Genomic DNA, 20,763 nt, shown 5'->3' with positions numbered 1-20,763 from the left:
TGTAATAAAACATGTACACTAATAATTTTCCTTTCATTCTCCTGGGTCTAGTTAAAAGTGATCTGAAGACATGTTAGACAGATAACAGGAAGGTAAAGGCTCAAATGGCTACAAAGTAATATGATAGGTGGCTTAATAGTATATACAGAGCAACAAACTAATGTGATGAAGCAGGATACAAACTGTGACATTTGTATCCTTTAAATAGCCTCTAAATCCCAAGGAAAGTATATACACAGCACTGTTTATCCATCACCAGAATTCACCTAAAGACTAAAGTAGAAGCTTAGTCTAAACAAGAGAAGCTGCTTGTACTTTCCTTCTCATGAGCTGATCCGAACAAAATCCAGACATTTAATTGTACATCAGAATGAAAACCAAAGAAATAAAATTTTAGAAACAAATGTTTCAGTGCATCACATTCATTATTTAACAAGTAACTTTTTTACGGAACTTTCAAATTCAGTAATTGCTCTGAATGTCATGTTGCCTGGAAGATAAAGTCAGCATCACAAAGAAGTCCTTTATAATGATGCTCTCCAAAAAGTCAGACACTAAAACTCCTAGTTATGTTAATTCAGTGATTTCAGTATTACTTATGCTGTTCCCCCATTTAGAGAACCAGATTTAAAAAACAGATGATGACACTGATATTGCATGAATTCCCATTCCAGAGTTAGATAACCAACTATACACAATTCTACCTGGCAATTTTCAGTAATGAAGCAAGCAGAAAATGTGAACATCTACAAAATTAGACAATTCTCAGTTAGGGTTCCAGAAGCCATCACTTTGCCCCCTCATATTCCTATTTTCTGGCTTGAATCAGGATACAGAGCAGCCCATGCTACCGCATGGTGGGGTACAAGTTCCTCCTTCAGACTTCAGTTCATATTGTCCAATACACAGAATGATAAAGTGCACAAGAATTATATGGAAATGCAGAATATAATAAAAAGCACATTTATTTTGTATTACTCTGTGTGGAAAGGACAGTGGAAGCTAGTGAGACAGTTGGAAGGGGCGTGGGTACCAAAGAATAATTCCTGATCGTCATCATGATCACAAAACAGAAAAATTCATCCATTTGGGTATTTCAGTATAGACTCAAAAGGTGCACCAGGATCCTAGATGGAAGTCAGGAAACTCCTGGACTCCAACTCTAAACCAGTACAGTGAAAAAGGCATCCCTCTTCTCACCTCCCATCTCATCCACCCATTTGTCAGCTTCTCACACGAAAGTCTCCAAGCGTGTTTCTGAACTGCTCTTGAAGAACTGAACACCATCCCAGAACTGATCCATAAGGCAACTGCCTTGTCCTCCTTCAAATCCCTCTTCAATGCTCACCACTGCTACATCAAAAAATAACTAGATAAGTTCATGGATGATAGGTCCATCAATGGCTCTTAGGGATAGTGTTCCTAGCCTCTGTTTACCAGAAGCTGGGAACAGGTGACAGAGGATGGATCACTTGATGATTACCTGTTCTGTTCATTCCCTCTGGGACACCTGACATTGGCCACTGTCGGAAGACAGAATAGTGGGCTAGATGGACCCAATATGGCCATGTTCTCTGTTTATGCATCCAAGGATCACATTAGTCCTTTTGGTCACAATGTTGCACTGGTGGGTTATTTTCAGCTGATTATCCACCAAGGCTCTGAAATCTTTTTCAGAGTCATTGTTCCTGAGGATACAGTCCCTCACCCTGTAAATGTGGCCTACATTCTTTGTTCGTACACGTATACATGCACATTTAACCATATTAAAATGCATATTTGCTTGTCCCCGGTATACCAAGCAATTCAGATCACTCTGCATCACTGACCTGTCCTCTTCCTTATTCACCACTCCCCCAGTTTTGGGGTCATTTGCAAACTTTATCAGTGATGATTTTATGTTTTCTTCCAGGTCATTGGATACAATGTTAAATAGCATTAGACCAAGAACTGATCCTAGCCGTGCCCCTAACCAAACCCGCTCCATGATGATTCCGTTTACAATTAAATTTTGAGACTGATCACGTTGTCAGCTTTTAATCCATTTCATGTGTGCCATGCTAATTTTATATAGTTCTAGTTTTTTAATCAAAATGTTGCGTGGCACCAAGTCAAATGTCTTACAGAAGTCTAAGTATATTACACTAACAACACCTGTCTTATTAATCAAACTTGTAATCTCATCCAAAAAAAGATATCAATTTAGTTTGACAGGAGCTATTTTCCATAAACTCGTATTGATTGGCAGTAATTATATTTGTGATCTCGTTGTGCCACTTAATATGGAGCAGATGATGAAGACAATGAGAATCAAAAAATACTCATCTGGTGTTCTTCTATAGCCTTCCTCATTGCCCATATTTCACTTAAGTACAACAGAGTTGGTATGACCATGAGTCTATAGATCTCAACTTTGTAGAAAGTCTGATCTCATGACTTCCCCACAGAGGCCGCTGAGGAGCCCCAAAAATGGCTGAAGTTGCTGCTCATAAAAATCTGCCTCTTTAGCATCTTCCAGCACTCTGATGCTGCTCAGATATTTGAAAGTTGCCACGTACTTGATGGCTAGTACAGACAGATTTAATACTGAGCTGGTCATAATCTGGACCTGGAGGCTGCTTGATGGCAATGGTCAGGAACTTAGTTTTATCCAGATAAATAACCAGATCAACACACACTGCTTTTAGCCCAACCAGATTGGCCAGCAGCTGCAGCAATTCACCAAACTCATCCAACAAGACACCATTGGCATATTCAAGATCTCAAAACAGAACTGTGTTCAGCCCAATGCCACCAACAGCTGCTTCGACAAGCTTATTTGTCAACTAATCAATGCCACTACTGAATGATGATAATAGAGTGCAGCCTTGTTGAACTCCTATGGACACAGGGAACTATGCTGTGTATTTATCATTAACTCTAACAGACCTTTCTATTCCATTATAGACCTCTTCTATTAATGATACTATTTTCCCAGGGACACCAAGTCACCTCATCAGATCCCACAAACTTACTTGATATACTGATCAAAGGCCTGATGGAAGTCTTTACATAAAAAGTGCCACCCATGGCTTACTAAATTCAGTCATATTCTTAAAAAGCTGATCAACAATGGAGCCACCAGCTCTAGAGCTGCACTGAGTATTAGGGCCTTTGCCACGAAGTGTATCATTGATTCAAGATGCTAACATGGGAGAAGAGACTTTCCCAGGAGCTAGCAGCAGCATATCATCTCTATAGTTGCTACCTTCTGCCTTACCGCCCTTTCTGAGCAGAGGCAGAACAATACTGTTCTTCTAAACACTGGGGATAACAGTAGTACACCAGATGGTCTGGAAAAGCCTATATAGCTATGATAACAATACTCGCACCTGTCTTCAGCAATTCAGCAGTGATATTATAAACCCCAGTTGCTTTCCGACTTCAATTTATGGATTGCAATCTGTGATATCTGTGCTTTAACTGGCCGGGAAGCTGTGAAAAGAAAGTTGAGGACCATATGTTCTGTTCTGAGGCTGCCCCAATGGGTTGCTTCCACATGGGTGGCTGCTGTACTTTCACCCAATGCCTAATGGGTATTGCAGGGTTTACAAGAGATTGAGTGACTTATCAGTGTCTGATTACAAGAGCAGAATGCTGGACACTTCATGTTCACATTTGAAGCAAACAGCTCTATCAAGGGAACTCCCCATTTTAGAAATATCTGATCTAATTCTACATCTCAATTTCCACTCATGGTTGATGGAGAGCTCTCTCTTTAGGTGACATGATCTTTCTGGGAACCTGGAAGATAAAAAGATTATAAGAAGTTTATCAGAAAAATAGGATATAAGCATACGGCTTCCCAGTCCAGGACCACTGGGATGGCAGGGGCCCAGGCATAGAAACACAGAGGAAGATGCCCTACTAACACTCTGGAAAGGAGGAACTCTACCATCTAAATTCAAGATTGAGCTGCCACGATGACTCCAGGAAGCAGAGATGGGCAGCTGAGGCACCAGAGACAGAGAGCTGGGAGAAAGAGCATAGGACTTAGAGGAAAACTGGAGTGCTGGGTCCTGCCTTCTCCCTTGCCTGTTTATACAGTTTATACACACTGTTGTGTTGGCCATCAGAATTTCAGTAGCAATACCCTGAAGGAATGGTAGAAAAGCATTGCAGGCTAGATATTCTGAGCTCTAACATACTTTTATGCAACTCAGTCTCTGCTTGGGACCACATGTCCTGGATCTGGAGAGATTCCAAAGGTGCATCCAGCCCAACTTGGATGCCTCTGTCGTTAGCATGTTTGATGTGAGTAGTTGGCGAAAGGAAATACCTTGGCAGACATTTAGAAAGTATGTACATCAAGGAAGAAATGAAAGTACCTCCTGAGAAATTTCTACAGGGAAATCCATGCTGTGTTGCTCAATTAGTACACCTCGAAAAACCTTAGCCAAACTCAGGGAGGTTGAAGGGGGAACCATTAATAAGTACTAGACACATAAGCAGAAGACAATATATATCCCATAAAGCAGAGGCAGATTCACTAGGTGGGACTGAAGATGAGATAATCTGATTCATTGTGGCAAATCTCTTGAGGAAGATACACCCTTGTTGAACTGGAATCTAAATCACTGTCTAGAAAATGTTCCTTTATGCTCCTTCTCAGAAGAGGAACATTAACCAAGACAAAGTGATGCCTGGAATCCTTCAGTAAGTGCAATGCCTCATCCATTCTGGAGTTTAAAAAAAATGGCCCTCAAAAGGCAAATCTTCAACAGTACTGTGAACTTCTGTAGGAATTTCTGACAACCACAACAACGTTGTTTTTCTCAGTCACCTCACCACAGTGGCCACTGACCAGGCTGCAGCGTCAGAAGCAACCAGAGACACCTGCAGAGCTGTCTTTGCCCTAACAGTGAAGTCTCTCCAACAACAGTAAAACCTGGTCCCATTACATTAAGTTATATTTAATCATTAAAGCATGACAATTGGCTATCTGAAATTGCAAAGAAGCAGATGAATAAACTCCCCCCACCCCCACCAGCAGATCCATCACCTTAGGTTCTTTGTCCCTGAGGGTACACCTAGGCAGGTCAAGCAACCTACATTCTTTGTGAACTGCTGTTACAACCTACAAACCAGATATCAGGTGCATAAAAAAAGTTATTAAAATGCCTCAGGTGGTAACTGGTATCTGCAATGCCTTCTTGGTTGTGGCCAAGACGGATACTGAAGCTTGACAAATTCTTACAGAGTTCAATAATGCCTTCATTAATCAGCATAGCTAACTGACCCTAGGATATCAGGTATAAAACATCAAAGAATTTATGAGTTCTTTCCTTGACACCTTCCAGGTGGATCTTTAGCCTTTTAAGGGATCCTGGAAAGGTGCTGCTGTCCACCATCCTTTCAAGGAGGTCCTGGAAAGCTCTGAAGTTGTCTATAGTCAATTTATTTGTTCAATGAGAAATCAATTTAATTAATGATGAAGATATGCCTAGAGGGATACACAGAACATCATATTCCTCCTTCATCTTCTACTGACTCTGAGGTTCCAGGATCTCAGAAGGTCCTAATCGTAAGGGCTTGTAAGTGCCATAAAGGTGGGAACCAGGGAATACGAGACTTTTTTGGAGCATGAGATCTATGACAAGAAGGATTTCCATTAACGGCACTCTCAGGTGACCTAGTCAAAGATGAAAACCTCCTAGCAGAATAACTCTGATTACTATTCTGGCAAATTGCCGGTACTGTTATGCTGGGTCTTGCGCTCTCTGTTCTTTGGGGAAGGTTCAGAGCACCATTGCTTGCCTCTGAATCGGTATTTTAATTACCCCACTAATGTCCTTGAGGAAGGGAGTGGAGAGGGAGGGACCTGGGCCCACCCTCTTCTCCAGGTCCCAACCCAGGGGCCCTGAGGTTTGTGGTGAACCACTTGAACTAGTGGTTCCTTCCCCTGGACTGCTTCCCTCTCCTGCCTTTCAGCTTGTGAAGGGGCTTCTTGCCCTCCTTCTATATAAGCCAGGTGCCCCTTACCTAGGGTTTTTTTGGATTTCTCAGCCCACTGCAGCACTCCACCAAACTTTCCTTTTAGTCTCTCTTCAAAACTGTTCTCTGCTCCAACTCCCACACTGTCTGACTGAAGCAGGGGTTTTTATCACATGACTGACTGCTGGTGCTCTAATTGGCTTCAGGTGCTCTAATTAATCTATAGCAAACCTTCCTCCCCTTGCAGGGAATAAGGCTCCCTGCTAACACTCTCCTGCTGCCCTCTGGCCATGCTGTATCACACTATGCAAAGATGAGGAAGCAAATGAATAAAATTTCTCTAATGGAGAAGACTCTTGAAGAGCAAAACTGGAAGACCCTTAGATCTCACATGAAAGATTGCCATCAGTACCAGCAAAGTTGGGCACAGAGATATTTTTATCTTCAGTACCTTGGGTTCTGATGCTGGCCGAGCTCTGCATACTGCAGACAAAGGAGAAACATCCAGCAATGGATGCCGATTCCAAAATAACCGTAAGGTACATACGAGTTATGAAAACACAGTCTCAGCAGACAAGGGAGATGGCATCACCAGCAAAGGTACCATGACAACCAGTACCAATGCTAGCGTACTTGAAGTGGTCATGTCTGGACAGAGGTGAAAGTAAGCCGGTATGGGCCGGTACGGAGGAGCAGTAAGAAAAAGAGACTGCCTGAGGGAGGGAGAAGCCTGCCCCCTGCATAAGAATAGCTTAAACTCAGCTGTTCCCTGAGGGGTTCAGCCCCAGGGGTTACAAGTGGTTTCTGGCATCCTTGTTAATTTCACTCACAGTAGCTTGGGGGAGGTTGTGTTTGACCATGGCAGGGGCAGTCCTTTTCTGCCCCTGGGATGAAGGGATCTCTCCAATACTAATATACACAATAAATACAAGCATTTGGCTGCACAGCTTAAATCCAGAGCTAATAAAAGCAGGTTGGAAGGGAAAAACTCACTGTCACATTGGCTTCTCATCGCCTCCCTCCCCCCTCCTCCAGCCAGGCTGCAGAAAAGGCTCTGTATTCCTCCCCCCATCCCCCACAGGTTCTCCTCTAGGCTCTAGCTTGCAGTAGGGAGACTGGCAGAGATGCCTGCTGCTGCTGCCTGCACAAAATCAGTTTAAACTCAGCTGTTCCCTGCGCAGTTCAACCCCCAGGGTTAGGAGCTGTTTCTGGCATCCTTGTTAATTTCATTCCCCCAGTTGTTGTTGGGGGGAGGGTGGGGAGGGTGTGTGTGACCATGGCAGGAGCAGTTCTTTTCTGCCCCTGGGATGAGGGGGATCTCCTCTATACAAAAAACACAATCAAAATCAGGAACCATTTCCAAGTTCAAATCTATCCCATTCCCTCCCCAGCAGAGGATCATGGTTGTGATGTCCAAACTGCTTGCAGATCCTCTTTGAAATGTTACTGAACCACACAGGGAACAGCTGAGTTTAAACGGTTCTTATGCAGGAAGCAGGCTTCTCCCTCCCTTAGCCAGTCTCCCTGCTGCAAGCTAGAGGGAAGCCCCTGCAGCTGCTGAGTGCCAGGCAGGGAGAAAGCACAGAGCCTAGTGTTGGCAGCCTGGCTGGAGGAGGAGGGAAGACACGGAGAAAAATGTGGCAGTGAGTTTTCACTTTTTCAGGCTTATTCCAATAGTAAAGTTTTATTACGGACAGTACTGGTAGTCGTAATAGTAGCTTTATTTTCTCTATCTATGTCATGCAATGGGAGGGATTCATGAAGTACGTAGGAGAGGTGAGTTGGTTGTGACTGGACCATATGGGTAAGAAATGTAAATTTCTTTCGCCCCTGCCCAAACCCCAGAGCTCCGAGCTGCCTCTGCAGCTGGTAGCTCCGGGGGTGATTTAAAGGGCCCGGCTCCTAGCTTCAGCCGAATCCCCAAGCCCTTTACATCCTGATTTAAAAGCCCTGGGATTTAAAGGCCCCACCTCTTCCGATAGAGGCCATGCCTCTTCTGGTTGAGGCCCCTCCCCCTCTGCAGGACTCTGGAGTACCAGTAAGTCCTTTAAGTTACTTTCACTCCTGTGTCTGGATATGGTACTGAGGAAGTGAGGGTCCCCAAAAGTATGGGACGTGGCACTGAGGGTAAGGAACATGAATCCCTAGACTTGGACTCACAGTACTGATGTGGTTTCATAGAAACCTGGTTATATAAGGCTTATGAAGACTGACTTCTTGGCCAATACTGAGAATGGTGATTGATGCCAGGATGTGCCTGGAGATCTTTGTTCCTTCCTCCCTTGGATAACAGGAGACACTGACTGACCTGAAGAGGGCTGATGAAACTCTGTTTGCTAACAGCATGAGGGCTCTTGGAGCCAGAAGACTTCTTATATCCCAGGATGGCATCTCTTGCAGCCAGGGCACTTGTTGAAACTGTTTTCAAAGCAAGAGACTGCTGCTGAGGGTGTACCCCAGAGTCAGACGCACTCCACGTAGATTTTTTCCATCAGGAACAATTTCGAATGAGCATCAGGAGCCCTCTGTGTACACTTAGAAAAAAAAATTACAGATGGCACAGGGAAAGAGATGTGAACCTCCCCTAAACTAACGCACACTTTGAATTTGCATTGTTAGCAGGCTCAGCAGTCTTGCAAGCAAGGAATATTTTAAAGCCTGCAGGCCTGCTCATCACCATCAGACCTAGTCCTTACTATTGAGGTATAAACAATAAGAAAATAGTTTTGTTTTTTATATAAACCAATGACCAAATATAACTCATCTAAAGCTAACCTACTAGACTAAATAATGCTAAAAAAAAACCCCTTAACTAGCTATACTACAGGGTAACCAGACACTGACGCTCCAACTTGCCACCATGGGCAGTGAGAAGAACTGAGTGTCAGTTGGGGGTGCTCAGCCTTTTATACCGTCACTGTGGAGGGTGCGATGGGATACAGGGCGCATGTGTAGCCCCAAGAGACATTGCTGGAAAAAGATTGCATGCTTGGGTACACAAGGCGCACACATTTACAATGGGATCCATGTGGACAAATGCTCAAAGAAGAAAGCGATGTTCACAAAACAGGAGAATAGACTATCCTTGCCACCAACATATTATTGACTACAATCACTAAGAGAAAGCTACAGCTCCATATAACTGCAATTCACCCTACATTCTAACCTTCTAACCAAAAGGAGGAGTATTATATTACCAACCACATAGAGCTTGCATATGTTTTTGATTAATCACATACATCTCATTACAACACTTCTAATAACAGTCGTTGAACTTCTGATATAATCAAATATTGAAGGAGGACATTGCCGTTATGTTCTTTGACTGGGGATTTATAGTTCTCTGGACTGTGGTAGCATATGGATATTATACTGGCATAACCACATGGTATATACGACATTACATGACTAATGCTCTCCTCAGGGAACCCAGAACTATGTCACTGGGGTCATCCGACTGCCTCAGCAAGTGAGAGCTTTGCTGCTACTAAACTGTACGCCACTCCAGACTGACAGTCTCAAGTAGTTTGCTAGCAAGACATACAGTCAAAACCTTGCCTTGCAGGTAACAACCAGCAAACCCCAGTTACTGAGTTCCCCAGAGACTTCTCACTGGATACCGACAGAGGTTAAGTTTGCTGCCTCCAAAGAGGCAGAGCATACACCAGCCTGTCAGTTTAGCTGAGGACTCCCACTTTACTTCAATATAACATTGGGAGGGTTTTGTAATAAAACAAGAATAAGTGTAGCAATGAAGAAACAGATTTAAGAGATATCAGGCAAGAATGAGAGAGAGAGAAAACGGGTTACAAACAAAAACAACATGTTTTCTAGTGCCTAAAAACTTAATTCTAGCAAGCTATATCTTTTCCTAAAAGAGCAGCTCCTGCCCTACAGCCAAGAGGATCCACCATTCACAGGCTCAAAAGGTGCTGTTCCCTATGTTCCCTCAGTGATCACTAACTCAGGAGTTTCCTCCCTTCTTTTTATAGACCAGTGAACCTTTGAAATATGTTCCTTTGAAGTGTGTCTCCAGAAAAAGTTTTTCTCCCCTGCTGCTTGCTAAGTCACCATGCTGTCTCTCTATCCCTCTGGTCCATTTGCTTCTCCAGTTGGTTTAATTACTTTTGGCTTGTCTACATTTACCAGGGGATTGACATGCGGTGATCAAAGCATCGGCAGTTGATTTAGCGAGTCTAGTGAAAACTCGCTAAATCAACCACAGATCACTCTCCTGTCAACTCCTATACTCCACTGGATTGAGAAGAGTTGGGGAGTCAACGGGAGAACGTCTCCTGTTGACATCACGTAATGTGGACCCCGCAGTAAGGAGCTCTAAGCTAGTTGATTTGAGTTACGCTAGTCACATAACTCAAATTGCGCAGCTTAGATCAAATTTCCACTGTAGCGTAGACAAGCCCTTTGTTTATCTTACAGGTAAATGTGCTTCCACTGTCTCTTACCATCCCTTGCTCAATTTGCATTGGAGAGACTGGAAATGGGTAAAACAACATTCCTTTATCTACGGCAGATTTGTGTGTCTACTAGCTCCAAAACATACTTTATAAACATATTTCTAGCACATATACAAAACTTTTTATGCACAACCTGTACATATACCCATGATGATATTAATGATCAGAGTGACAACAGTTTTATAGGATACCATACTAGAAACTATTTTGCTAGATAGTCTGAGAATGTCAGGTTGAATGTCCCCTTTGCCAGTTGGCATAAAGGGGTTCTTGGGGTCACCGTGACCTTACCCAGAAAAAAATAAAACTGAAAATAAAATTTTAAATGTAAAGTTAAAAACAAACAAACAAAAAAAACAGTTACCATCCTTTCTTACTGATATTTTTTGAGATGTGTTGTACATGTCCATTCCACTCTTGGTGTGTATGTATCCCATACACAATCCCCAGAAATTTTTCCCTCATGGCACCTTTGGGGTGGCTCAAGCGCCCTTTGTGACCATGTACTGTTGGCATCAGTATAAAGCACCCAGCCAACCCTGAGCATCCTTAGTTCGTTCTTTCCCGAAACTCTGATGTAGAAGGGTAGGAGGGACAGTCATGAAATGGACATATACAACACATCTCGGAGAACAACTGTTACTGTTAGTAATCATTTTTTCTTCTTCAAGTGATTGCACATGTGTAATCCACTCTTGGTGACTCCCAAGTAATAATATAAGTGGAGGGATTGGAGTTCACATACACACAGACTGTAGTACTGCTTGACTGAATTTGGCATCATTGCTAGAGTACTGGGTGATGGTGTAATGGGAGGAGAAAGTGTGCACCAATAACTAGGTTGCTGCTTAAATGTCCTGGATAGGGATCTGTGCTAGGAAAGCTGTTGAGGGTGCTTGCAACCTTGTAGAGTGAGCAGTCACCTTGTCTGGTGGTGAAACGCCTACCAGATCATAACAAACGTGGATACAGTAAGTTATCCAAGATGAAATTCTCTGTAAGGCGATTGGAAGACTCTCTTTTTGTTCGCTTGGCCACATACAGCTGGGTGGATTGCTAAACCAGTTTGTTCCTGTCTACATAGAACACCAGTGCTCGTCTAACGTCCGATGTGTGTAGTCATTGCTTGTCCCTATTTGCTTGTGGTTTGGAGTAAAACACAGGTAAGTAAATTGACTGACAAAAAAATTGGAAACTACTTTATAGAGAATACACAGATGAGGGCATAAGTACGACTTATTTTTAAAAGCAGCTGTGTATGGTGGTTCGGATAAGACGGCATGCAATTCAGAGACCTTTCTGGCAGCAGTAATGGCAATTAGGAAAACCACCTTCCACAAAAGGTGCAGTAAGGAGCACATTGCGAAAGGCTCAGATGGTGGTCTCATAAGTAGACAAGATCAAGATCAAGTCCCACAGGGAAAATCCTACCTTAATTGAGGGCACAGCCTTTCCAGGCATCTACAGAGTCAGATTGCCTTTTCATTTAAAAAAACAGAACAGTTATCCATACATTGCTGCCAGGTGAACCTAGATAGTTAAGTATATGTTAGATGGACAAGCTCATCAGTGAGACTCTGGTTTGACAAACCCAGATAGAGAACTTTCTATTCTGATAGGTAGGTGGCCCTGGTGGAGTGCTTTCTGCTATTTAATAAGACATGGAAAACTTGCTCTGAGCAAGCCTCCTCTCTAGGATTTAGCCATGGAGCTTCCAGGCGGTTAAATGAAGGAATTGCAGGTTTGGGTAGAGCAGCCAACTGTGCTGTTGGGAGATCAAAGTCGGATGCAACTGGAGTCAGATTGGGGTTGATATTGAGAGATCCAATAGAGGGGAGAACCAGTATTAGTGGGACCATGTGGAGCTATTAATACAACCTGGGTGTGGTCCTGCTTGATCTTTAGAGTGCAGGAGTAGAACTGGGGGGAAAGCACACCAAAGCTTTTTTATTCAGGGTAGCACGAAAGTGTCTGTGAGCAGCCTGGACTATAACCCTGCAGGCACCAGAATTGGTGACATTATCTGTTGGACCTGTTTGCAAATAGACCTGTCTGGGGCGTCCCCCACTGCTGAAAATGCAACTGGTCACATCCCCGCGAAGAGACCGCCTGAGGTTACTTGAAAATGATCTGCTCAGGGAGTCAGCTAGCTCATTCTGCAGCCCTAACAAATAAGAGGCCTTGAAGTTGATTGAAAGGGATATGCAAAATTCTCAGTGGTGAACTGGTTCCTGACAAAGTTGTCCATGTCAGGATAGACTTGCATTCCTAGTCTTCTCAGGAAGACTGCTACCATGGCAGTATATTTTGTGAACACACGAGGATCTGCAGACAGGCTGAATGTAAGCACCATGAACTGATAATCTGAGTGCTTCACTATGAATTTGAGGAACTTCCTATGCCCTCAGTAAATCAATACATGAAAGTAGGTGTCTCTTAAAACAAGGGTGGTATAACAGTCTCCAGGATCCATAAAGGAAAAAAACAAACGTTAGTGTGACCATGTGGAATTTTATCTTTTTGAGATAGTTGTGCAGCTGACACAGGTCTAAGATAGGTCTGAGACTCCCCTTTGCTTTTGGGATTAGGAAATAATGAGAGAAGAAACCCTTCTCTCAAATTCTGTGGAACCTCCTCTATGATTCCCACATGAAGGGAGAGAATGAACCTCCTGGACCAGAAGTTCTTTGTGAGAGGGGTAGAAATAAACTGGCGGGTGTATCCCTCTTCTCAGTACTCAACATCTAACAGTCTGTGGTGACATGGAACCAAGCACTGAGGAAATGGGAAAGGTGTTTGCAAACAAAGAAAAAGCAGAGACTGGCATCCTCAGAACTGGTATAGCACCCTTGGCGCGTCCTTAATAACACTAAATTATTTACAATAAAATACAAGAGAACACAGTCACATTGTACTTGCAAAGGTAAGAGTAGCAGTTCCAGTGACCGTCACAGGCAGTAAGAAGGAACTGAAGGGACTCGGGGTTGGCTAGGCCCTTTATACTGGTACCAGTGCTGCATGGTAAGAAGAGTGTGCGCTCAAGTAGCCCTGCCAGGTACCACTGAACATTTCCGCTGACTGTGTGCAGGGTGCATGCATACCAAGAGCGAAATGCACATGTGCAATCACTCAAAGAAGAACTTTTAAATATACTTGACAAATATAAAGGGAAATTTTAACTTGCCTTTTTTTTGTATGTTCTGTTCTTATTTTCCAACCAATCATCCATCTGTTCCTCAATCTCTTCAATAGAAGCTCCATGTTCATATGATGGTATGTATGCATTGGATTCTGAAGGAGTATATATAGGGAATTCAGACTTTGGTTTCTTGACTTTAGGTTTCTTCTCCTCTACAAAAATAAAGAGAAATGATCTACTACCAGTGTTGCCCAGAAACACGATTTAGAGGTGTTCCTAGCCACTCCATGGCAAAATGTTGAGTTGAGCTTTTCCGTTAAAAAGGGGATTCAATTTTTTTTTTTTTTTAATTAGGGAGAAGGAAGACAAATGTTTGTCATAACCAAAACTGCACAGCACAATGTTTTATTTTTCTACAAAGAAACTGCACAGCATAATGTTTTATTTTTCTACAAAGAAACAGGTAAATACACACTGGGCTAGATCCCTGGACTCGCTTCGAGTTGCAGCTGGGAAGTTCCCCTAAATGGATAGCTGGAGTTTTCCCCAGTGGTGTAAAGTCAGCGCTACACCATCCAATACCCTTGCCTCATGTTGAGGACATGTCAAGACAGGACCAGATGACCTCAGGAATGGATGAGGCAGAAAGGTAGCTCAAAAGTCACTTTTGCCTTCCCCCTTCCTCAAATGCACTGAACAAAGTATATCTTTTTGAGCAGATGTCTAGTTCCCCCCACCCCCTCGATTCTTATTTACAAATATCTTTATTTTAACATTTGGAACTTTAGGCAGATGTAGATTTCAGGCCTCATTTTCAGAGGTGCTAAGCACCTTCAGATTCAGTTGGCCTTCAAATGGGATTATGTGCTCAGCCTTTCTGAAAAACAGACCCACAAAACAACATCTCAAAAGCAGACCCTTATAATTCTGAATTTCAGAAACTCTGTGGTGTAAACTCTCCAAAACAGGAGAGAAACCAACTGGTATATACTGCCAGAGCGTGACTTAGTAGTTGCTCAAACTCTTCAGGTAAACTGAGTTCCCAACTAAGAAAACTGACAGCTGGCTAGTCCTAGGAGTTATAAATCACCTCTTTGATATCAGGATTTAGACCAAGGAACTATCTATGGTCACAGGAACATCCCTTACTGTTGGTTCAATGAAAAATCACTTTTAAGTCTACAAATAAAGTTGCACTTTGGAATTGTGTTGTATCTTTCTTCTGGTATCCCTGTAACAAGTTAGGTTGCTAGGAAAGACCACATGAATTAAAATGGAGAAACCAGAAAAGTCAAATGTTAAAATATTTACTTATTTATAGCTCTGTAAATTAAAAAACAGCGCTACATATAATTACATAAATAATAGAAACAAGCTTTCTTTAAACTACATTTTTACAAACATCTGCTTTATGGAGGATTTAATAATTACATTTTACACTTAAACATGAAATGAGGAGAAAAAAGGTTTAGAATATAGTTAGAAGTGCTAACAGGAACCATGCACAGGTGTCAATAGAATAAGCTAAAATTCTGCAGAGAGATTTCCCTGGTAGGATAATATTTACTTATCAAGAAATTACTTTTTCACACTTTGTATCTTCTCTAGCAATGCCCCATATTAATAAGACCTCCATGCTAGATTCTCTCCTATTTGCAAGTTATATGGAATTCCCCCTTGTACTGGTTCTAGTTCAATCCCCCAGAGAATATTACATAATTTCAGCAGTAAAGCAGACAGACATGAGGGTAAATTAGCAATTAGATCATGAAAAACAGGCAGCATAAAACAGAGATGCATTTACTCAATTAGGTAGATGGAAATGTTATTATGAACTCAGTAGTCCACTGATGGTCTTTAAAATTAAGAAGGAAAGGGACAATTGAAATGCACATTTGGGGATTTTCAGCCTTTATATACTAATTTTGAAGTATACAATGAACTTAATAATGTTAAAAGATTTTTTGTTTTGCATGTAACCATTGGAGAATTCTTATTACATAACATATTCTGACTTCAGTAACACACTGGATATGTCTATGCTCTGTAATGTTATGTGTCTATACTCCTGCATGTTATAACCTTTTCAACACATTCATTTATTTTTAAAATACAAGATGACCACCACATGGTTAGTCAGTAACAGCACTGGTCCATATTATTGGAGGGGGAGGGATAGTTCAGTGGTTTGAGCATTGGCCTGCTAAACCCAAGGTTGTGAGTTCAATCCTTGAGGGGCCCACTTTGGGATCTGGGGCAAAATCAGTACTTGGTCCTGCTAGTGAAGGCAGGGGCTGGACTTGATGACCTTTCGGGGTCCCCTTCAGTTCTGTGAGACAGGTATATTGACCCAATTAAGGTTGTGTCAAATTCTACCCCAAACTCTACTAATTACAGTTTCATAACTAATACCCTTGTCTCTCCCAGTACTCAGGAGAAAAATGCTGAAAAAGTTTATTCACCATTTTTAAAATAATATAAATACAGGATCGCAAACCACTATAATTTTAATGTTTTCTTATTTGAATTTGTCCTTCTAGTACCACAAACTAGTCCTTTTAAACAAAATATTAAAACTTGTTAATTGATATGCTCTAGGTCATCATTCAAATGAAACAAAATTACAATACAATCTAATATCATAAAGTTACTGATAAACACTGATTGCAGTGTTCACATTTCCATACTACAATTTGCTAGCTGAAGTATATAGCTAGCCAACTTTGTGGCTAGCACCCTATAATTACTGAACAGCAGAATGATCTTTGCATTCCAGGCTTTGGGGAGATGGTACCAAATTATGCCGAGTCATCTCTGCTGATTTTACAGAACTCAGACCATGGGCAAATGGGACTGTACTATACATTTCTATGGGTTTTCCCTATGTGTACTCTATACCCCACAATGGTTACTAGCTTTTAGTACACATGCCAAAATACAAAAATGTATAGAGAAGCATTATACTCAATTCAAACAAACACACATTTTAGCTTCATTTGAAAACAAGTTTTAAAAGTTTGGTTATGATTAAAAAAGGAATTAGAAAAGGGAATATCATCCAGTCTCAATATTAAAATATGCATGCTAGTTATTTATTGCTTTCACCTTGTATTGAAAGAGTGGAGAGATCTAGTACCCTAAGGTTCCAATTTCAACAGTGTCACAACTCTGCAACCAAAGTTTACATCTACATTTTTTAGGTGCAAGTAACTGTGGGTGCATTTTATAGCACACAGAAATCAACCTCATATGCACATAAGGACTATAAAATATACCTGCAATTATATGCAGACACAATAATACACACAGGCTCACAACTTGAGGCCACTTCTGAAAACATAAACAAAGTCTTTACTTTTCTTTGCCTATACTGTTGAATAACATCTTTCAATTTACATTTTATTAGATAAAATCTTTTAAATAAATCTATAAAAAATTATCAAACTCAGAAGTACTTTGGTACAAGAGCAAAACTATTTGCCAAATTACTGGAATTCAGCAGTTATTTGTTTTATACAGTGCACAAATATTTGATTCTGACTAATCACATAATTATGTTTATACACGGACATACCTGTATCCAATTTAAATGAGAGCACGGGTTAATAAGTGAAATTCAAAAGTCATATCACAGAAGTCTCTTTCACTAACAGACAGCAAAAATAACTTGCAAAACAAATTTCAGAACAATGATTGCATATTTTCCCATTCGTCTTCTATAGTAGCTATCTTATAACAAATTACATTGAATGTGTATTAAGACAGTATTAAAAACTCACTCAGAAGTGTTTCAAGTTCAGCTCTAGCCAGGGCATCTTCTCTCGCCTTCATTTTTGTTTCTTTATATTCTACATATAATTGTCTGGCATCCTTTAAGAAAATGTTGCAATGACATTAGCATCCTTTATATAAACAAGTTTGTTACAACGGCACTGTTTTAAATTATTTCACTTTAGATTAATTCTTTACAAAAGCAAATGAAATATATTCACTTAGTCCTCTTGAGACACAACAACTTTCAAGTTACAGGAATGACTCGCCTGGAACACAGAATTTCTGTGTTAAGTCCATAATTAATAATGTTGAGGTTAAAGTTTACTACACACATACAACTTAAAAAGAAACTGAGGAAAAAAACCCCACCTTCAGAAGAGTATTTTAATGACCCTGTACATGAGAAGTCAATGCATCCCTAATTAGCTCTTTAAAAAGCCATACACCCATTTTGCTGGCCCCAACAATCTGGAAGTTCAAGTAGCAAGAAGTTCATCACTACACAGATATTTGAAAATAAATGTTTTAATTAAAACTGCCATTTCTTTTTCTACTGCAGGGACATCTTGCTGTCAAATCATTTATGACGTCAGCAAATGTGAGATCCAAAATAGAAGACCGTACCAAAAAAACCCTTCTTAATAATACTTTAAAAATCGTGAAAAAGGCATCAACAGGTAAGCATAAATATCAAACATTAAACTTTTTTTATGGTTTTCACTAGCTTTATTGCTAGAAACCAGCTTATCAGATTTACATTACAAACTCATAGCACTTGTAAGAATAAGATTTGTGACAAGACGACTATGGACAGAAATATCCTCAGGAATTATAATCTTCAAATAGATTTAAATTAATTCATGATGAGAAAGGCTGTCTATTTTAGCTTTTAGGATTTCTAGATTGAGATAATCAAGGGAGAATTTTCCTGCAATGATGGCCAGTTAATGGAATTAAAGTTGCATTCCTATTTATGCACTAAGTAAATCTGCATTCAACCAGTAACAAGGACTAAAATACAGAAGTGTTGAAATGGAAGTTGTTGCAACTGCATTTATTAACTTTAGACATGCACAATGTTCCTTCCATCACATCAAAATTAGTTACATTAAGTAAACTTAATTTTACTTAGGTTATTGCCTAAAATAACAATTATACCTTTATTAACCTATTAATATCAAAATGAACTAATTATTTCTTCCTTTATACATTAGCAATCAGTTTTTCAGTTTCTTTTTGTAAACATTCTCACTTTTTGATTTTGGCTATTTCTGTACCAGGAAATAGCTTTAAAATATTTTTTTAAAATTTATTTGCATTGTTGCAGCATAGACTTCATCAGAAAATTGTTTTATTAGCAATAAAACAATTTTAAGAAAATAGCTACTAAAAACCGTGTTAAGCAGTCATTTTCTTTTTGCACCCTACATTCCCACTGTTGGCAGCTGTACAAAAAAATGTTGTCCATCATACAGATGCTACATGCAATCAATTATTATATGCATTGTGTTAGCACCTAGAGACCCCAACCCATCTATCAAGCTTACACACTGTACACACACAATGAAAAGATGGTCCGTGCGGCAAAGAGTTTACAATCTTGGGTCATGATAAAAAAAATCCACCCAAAATATTTAAAAAACAAAAACACATCCTTATTATGCTTGTCTTTTATGCCCTGTGAGGAATCCCCATTATAGGCAATCGGAGTACTCAGAGGGCTGGATTCTCATCTGCGTTGCAGTTTAGATACTTATGTTTTGGGACTGTCCAGCCCTGCTACATGTGAGAGCTGCTGCAGAGTGAGGGGGAATCGGGAACGAGATGCCTATGTCACCTCTGACAGTTTTATGCCAGAAGAGATATTCCTCTGTGCAGCAGATATACTCCCCTGGGTATTTCCATTTTGCATTACTTGGACATAGTATGCCAGAGAATGTGGTCTGAAGTGCACAATTTAAGAACATGCTTCAATCTTCATAGGATAAGGGTGTATGCATGTGATACAAGATGGCTATCATTTACATCAGGCATCTTGAACAAGATAGCAACTCCTTTAAAAGAGTAAAGGGACTTCCTATTTTCTACACAAAATCACTGAAAAATTAGGATCTATCCTGTTTTTATCTCTTCAGTTAAAACTGAAATTTGGAATCCTCATTTACATACAATGTTTTCTTTGTATTTATGTGGTTATTTTTTATACCTTTAACCAGAATAATCACCAAAAATAAAACTCTTAATCTTCCCTCTGCTATGAATTTTGGAGGAATTCAGATTACACTAAGTACATAGATTTTTGGCTTACAGATATCCCACGGATGCTTTTGTTTAAAGCTATGATTTTAAGGAGGATACAGTCATCCTGCATTTCTGATTTAGCACTGAAAACCAATATTTGATGCTAAATTCTGGTGCAAAATCCATTATTGCTTATGGGACCCCCAGATAGCAGGCACTAGAGGGTAACTGTCAGTCAATCTCTCTAGTGTGTCAATCATGGAACAATTGGAACAGCGGTTCAGATAAAAATGAGAGACAAGAGCAGAAAAACAAAGAAAACTAGTCAGAAGCAGATAAAGCAACAGCAATACTAAATTTGATGTATCTATATAAAGTGGGGTAATCAGTGCAGTTAAAACATTGCTCAGGTTAAAAGCTATCAAAGAAGTACTGGACTGTATGTATAATATTTTATTAAATACAATTTATTTTGTATGATCAGAATATCAGCATAATGTGAAGAAAGAACACTATGGCACCACATGTTGTAAAAAAACGAACATGTATAGATCTGTGCAAAAAGACAGAAATCAGAAAAATAACTCATCTAAAATATTTATAGGGCTAGTTCGCCCTCAAATGTGAGCATTTGGCTCTCCAGGTTCAGTAAGAGCTAAAAAGATGACCCTAAGGGCAAAATTTTCCTATGTATGTCTAAATATGTATATCTACATCTACATCTGACCCAAATAAGTTACAGTGAAATTAAAAATGAAACTGGAAAAAAAATGTAGACTTACAAAAAGGTTTAGAAATATGAAGCCTCACTAGTAAAAAAATTAAAAGGGAGAACAAATTATATCAAGTAATTTACTTAACAGTAACTTTTTCTATAACTTTGTAATCATGTCAGACACTTATGTTTGAATATAAGTTCTCTCCCTCAACAACATATTTTTGCTTCTGTCTAATCCTGCAGTGAACTTTTTGCCGTATATCTTTAGTTATGGCTGAAATGTAATTTCCATTATAAATCCTCATGTTCCGGCTCTTAGTTTTCCAAGATGTTTGGGGGTTCAGTTTTATCATACTATGATCATTTTCAGGCCAAACTGATGGGGATTATTCTACAAAATTTTGACAATATAAATATAAAAAATACAATTTGCCTACCCCCAA

General features: G+C 40.2%; 1 protein-coding gene across 1 annotated transcript in view; it reads right to left on the bottom strand.

The window, feature by feature from the left end:
- Nucleotides 1–20,763, bottom strand: part of DNAJC1 (DnaJ heat shock protein family (Hsp40) member C1) — a 115,942-nt gene that overhangs the window by 78,314 nt on the left and 16,865 nt on the right. Inside the window, exons 5-6 of the mRNA XM_032775693.2 lie at nt 17,367–17,457; nt 13,633–13,799 (exon numbers count right to left, since the gene is read on the bottom strand). Of these exons, the coding sequence (XP_032631584.2) occupies nt 13,633–13,799; nt 17,367–17,457 (258 nt within the window). The remainder of the gene's footprint in view (nt 1–13,632; nt 13,800–17,366; nt 17,458–20,763) is intronic.

The sequence above is a fragment of the Chelonoidis abingdonii genome, chromosome 2, assembly GCF_003597395.2.
Source record: "Chelonoidis abingdonii isolate Lonesome George chromosome 2, CheloAbing_2.0, whole genome shotgun sequence".
In the NCBI taxonomy this organism is placed as follows: Eukaryota; Metazoa; Chordata; order Testudines; family Testudinidae; genus Chelonoidis; species Chelonoidis abingdonii.
This window is presented reverse-complemented; position numbering and strand designations above follow the sequence as displayed.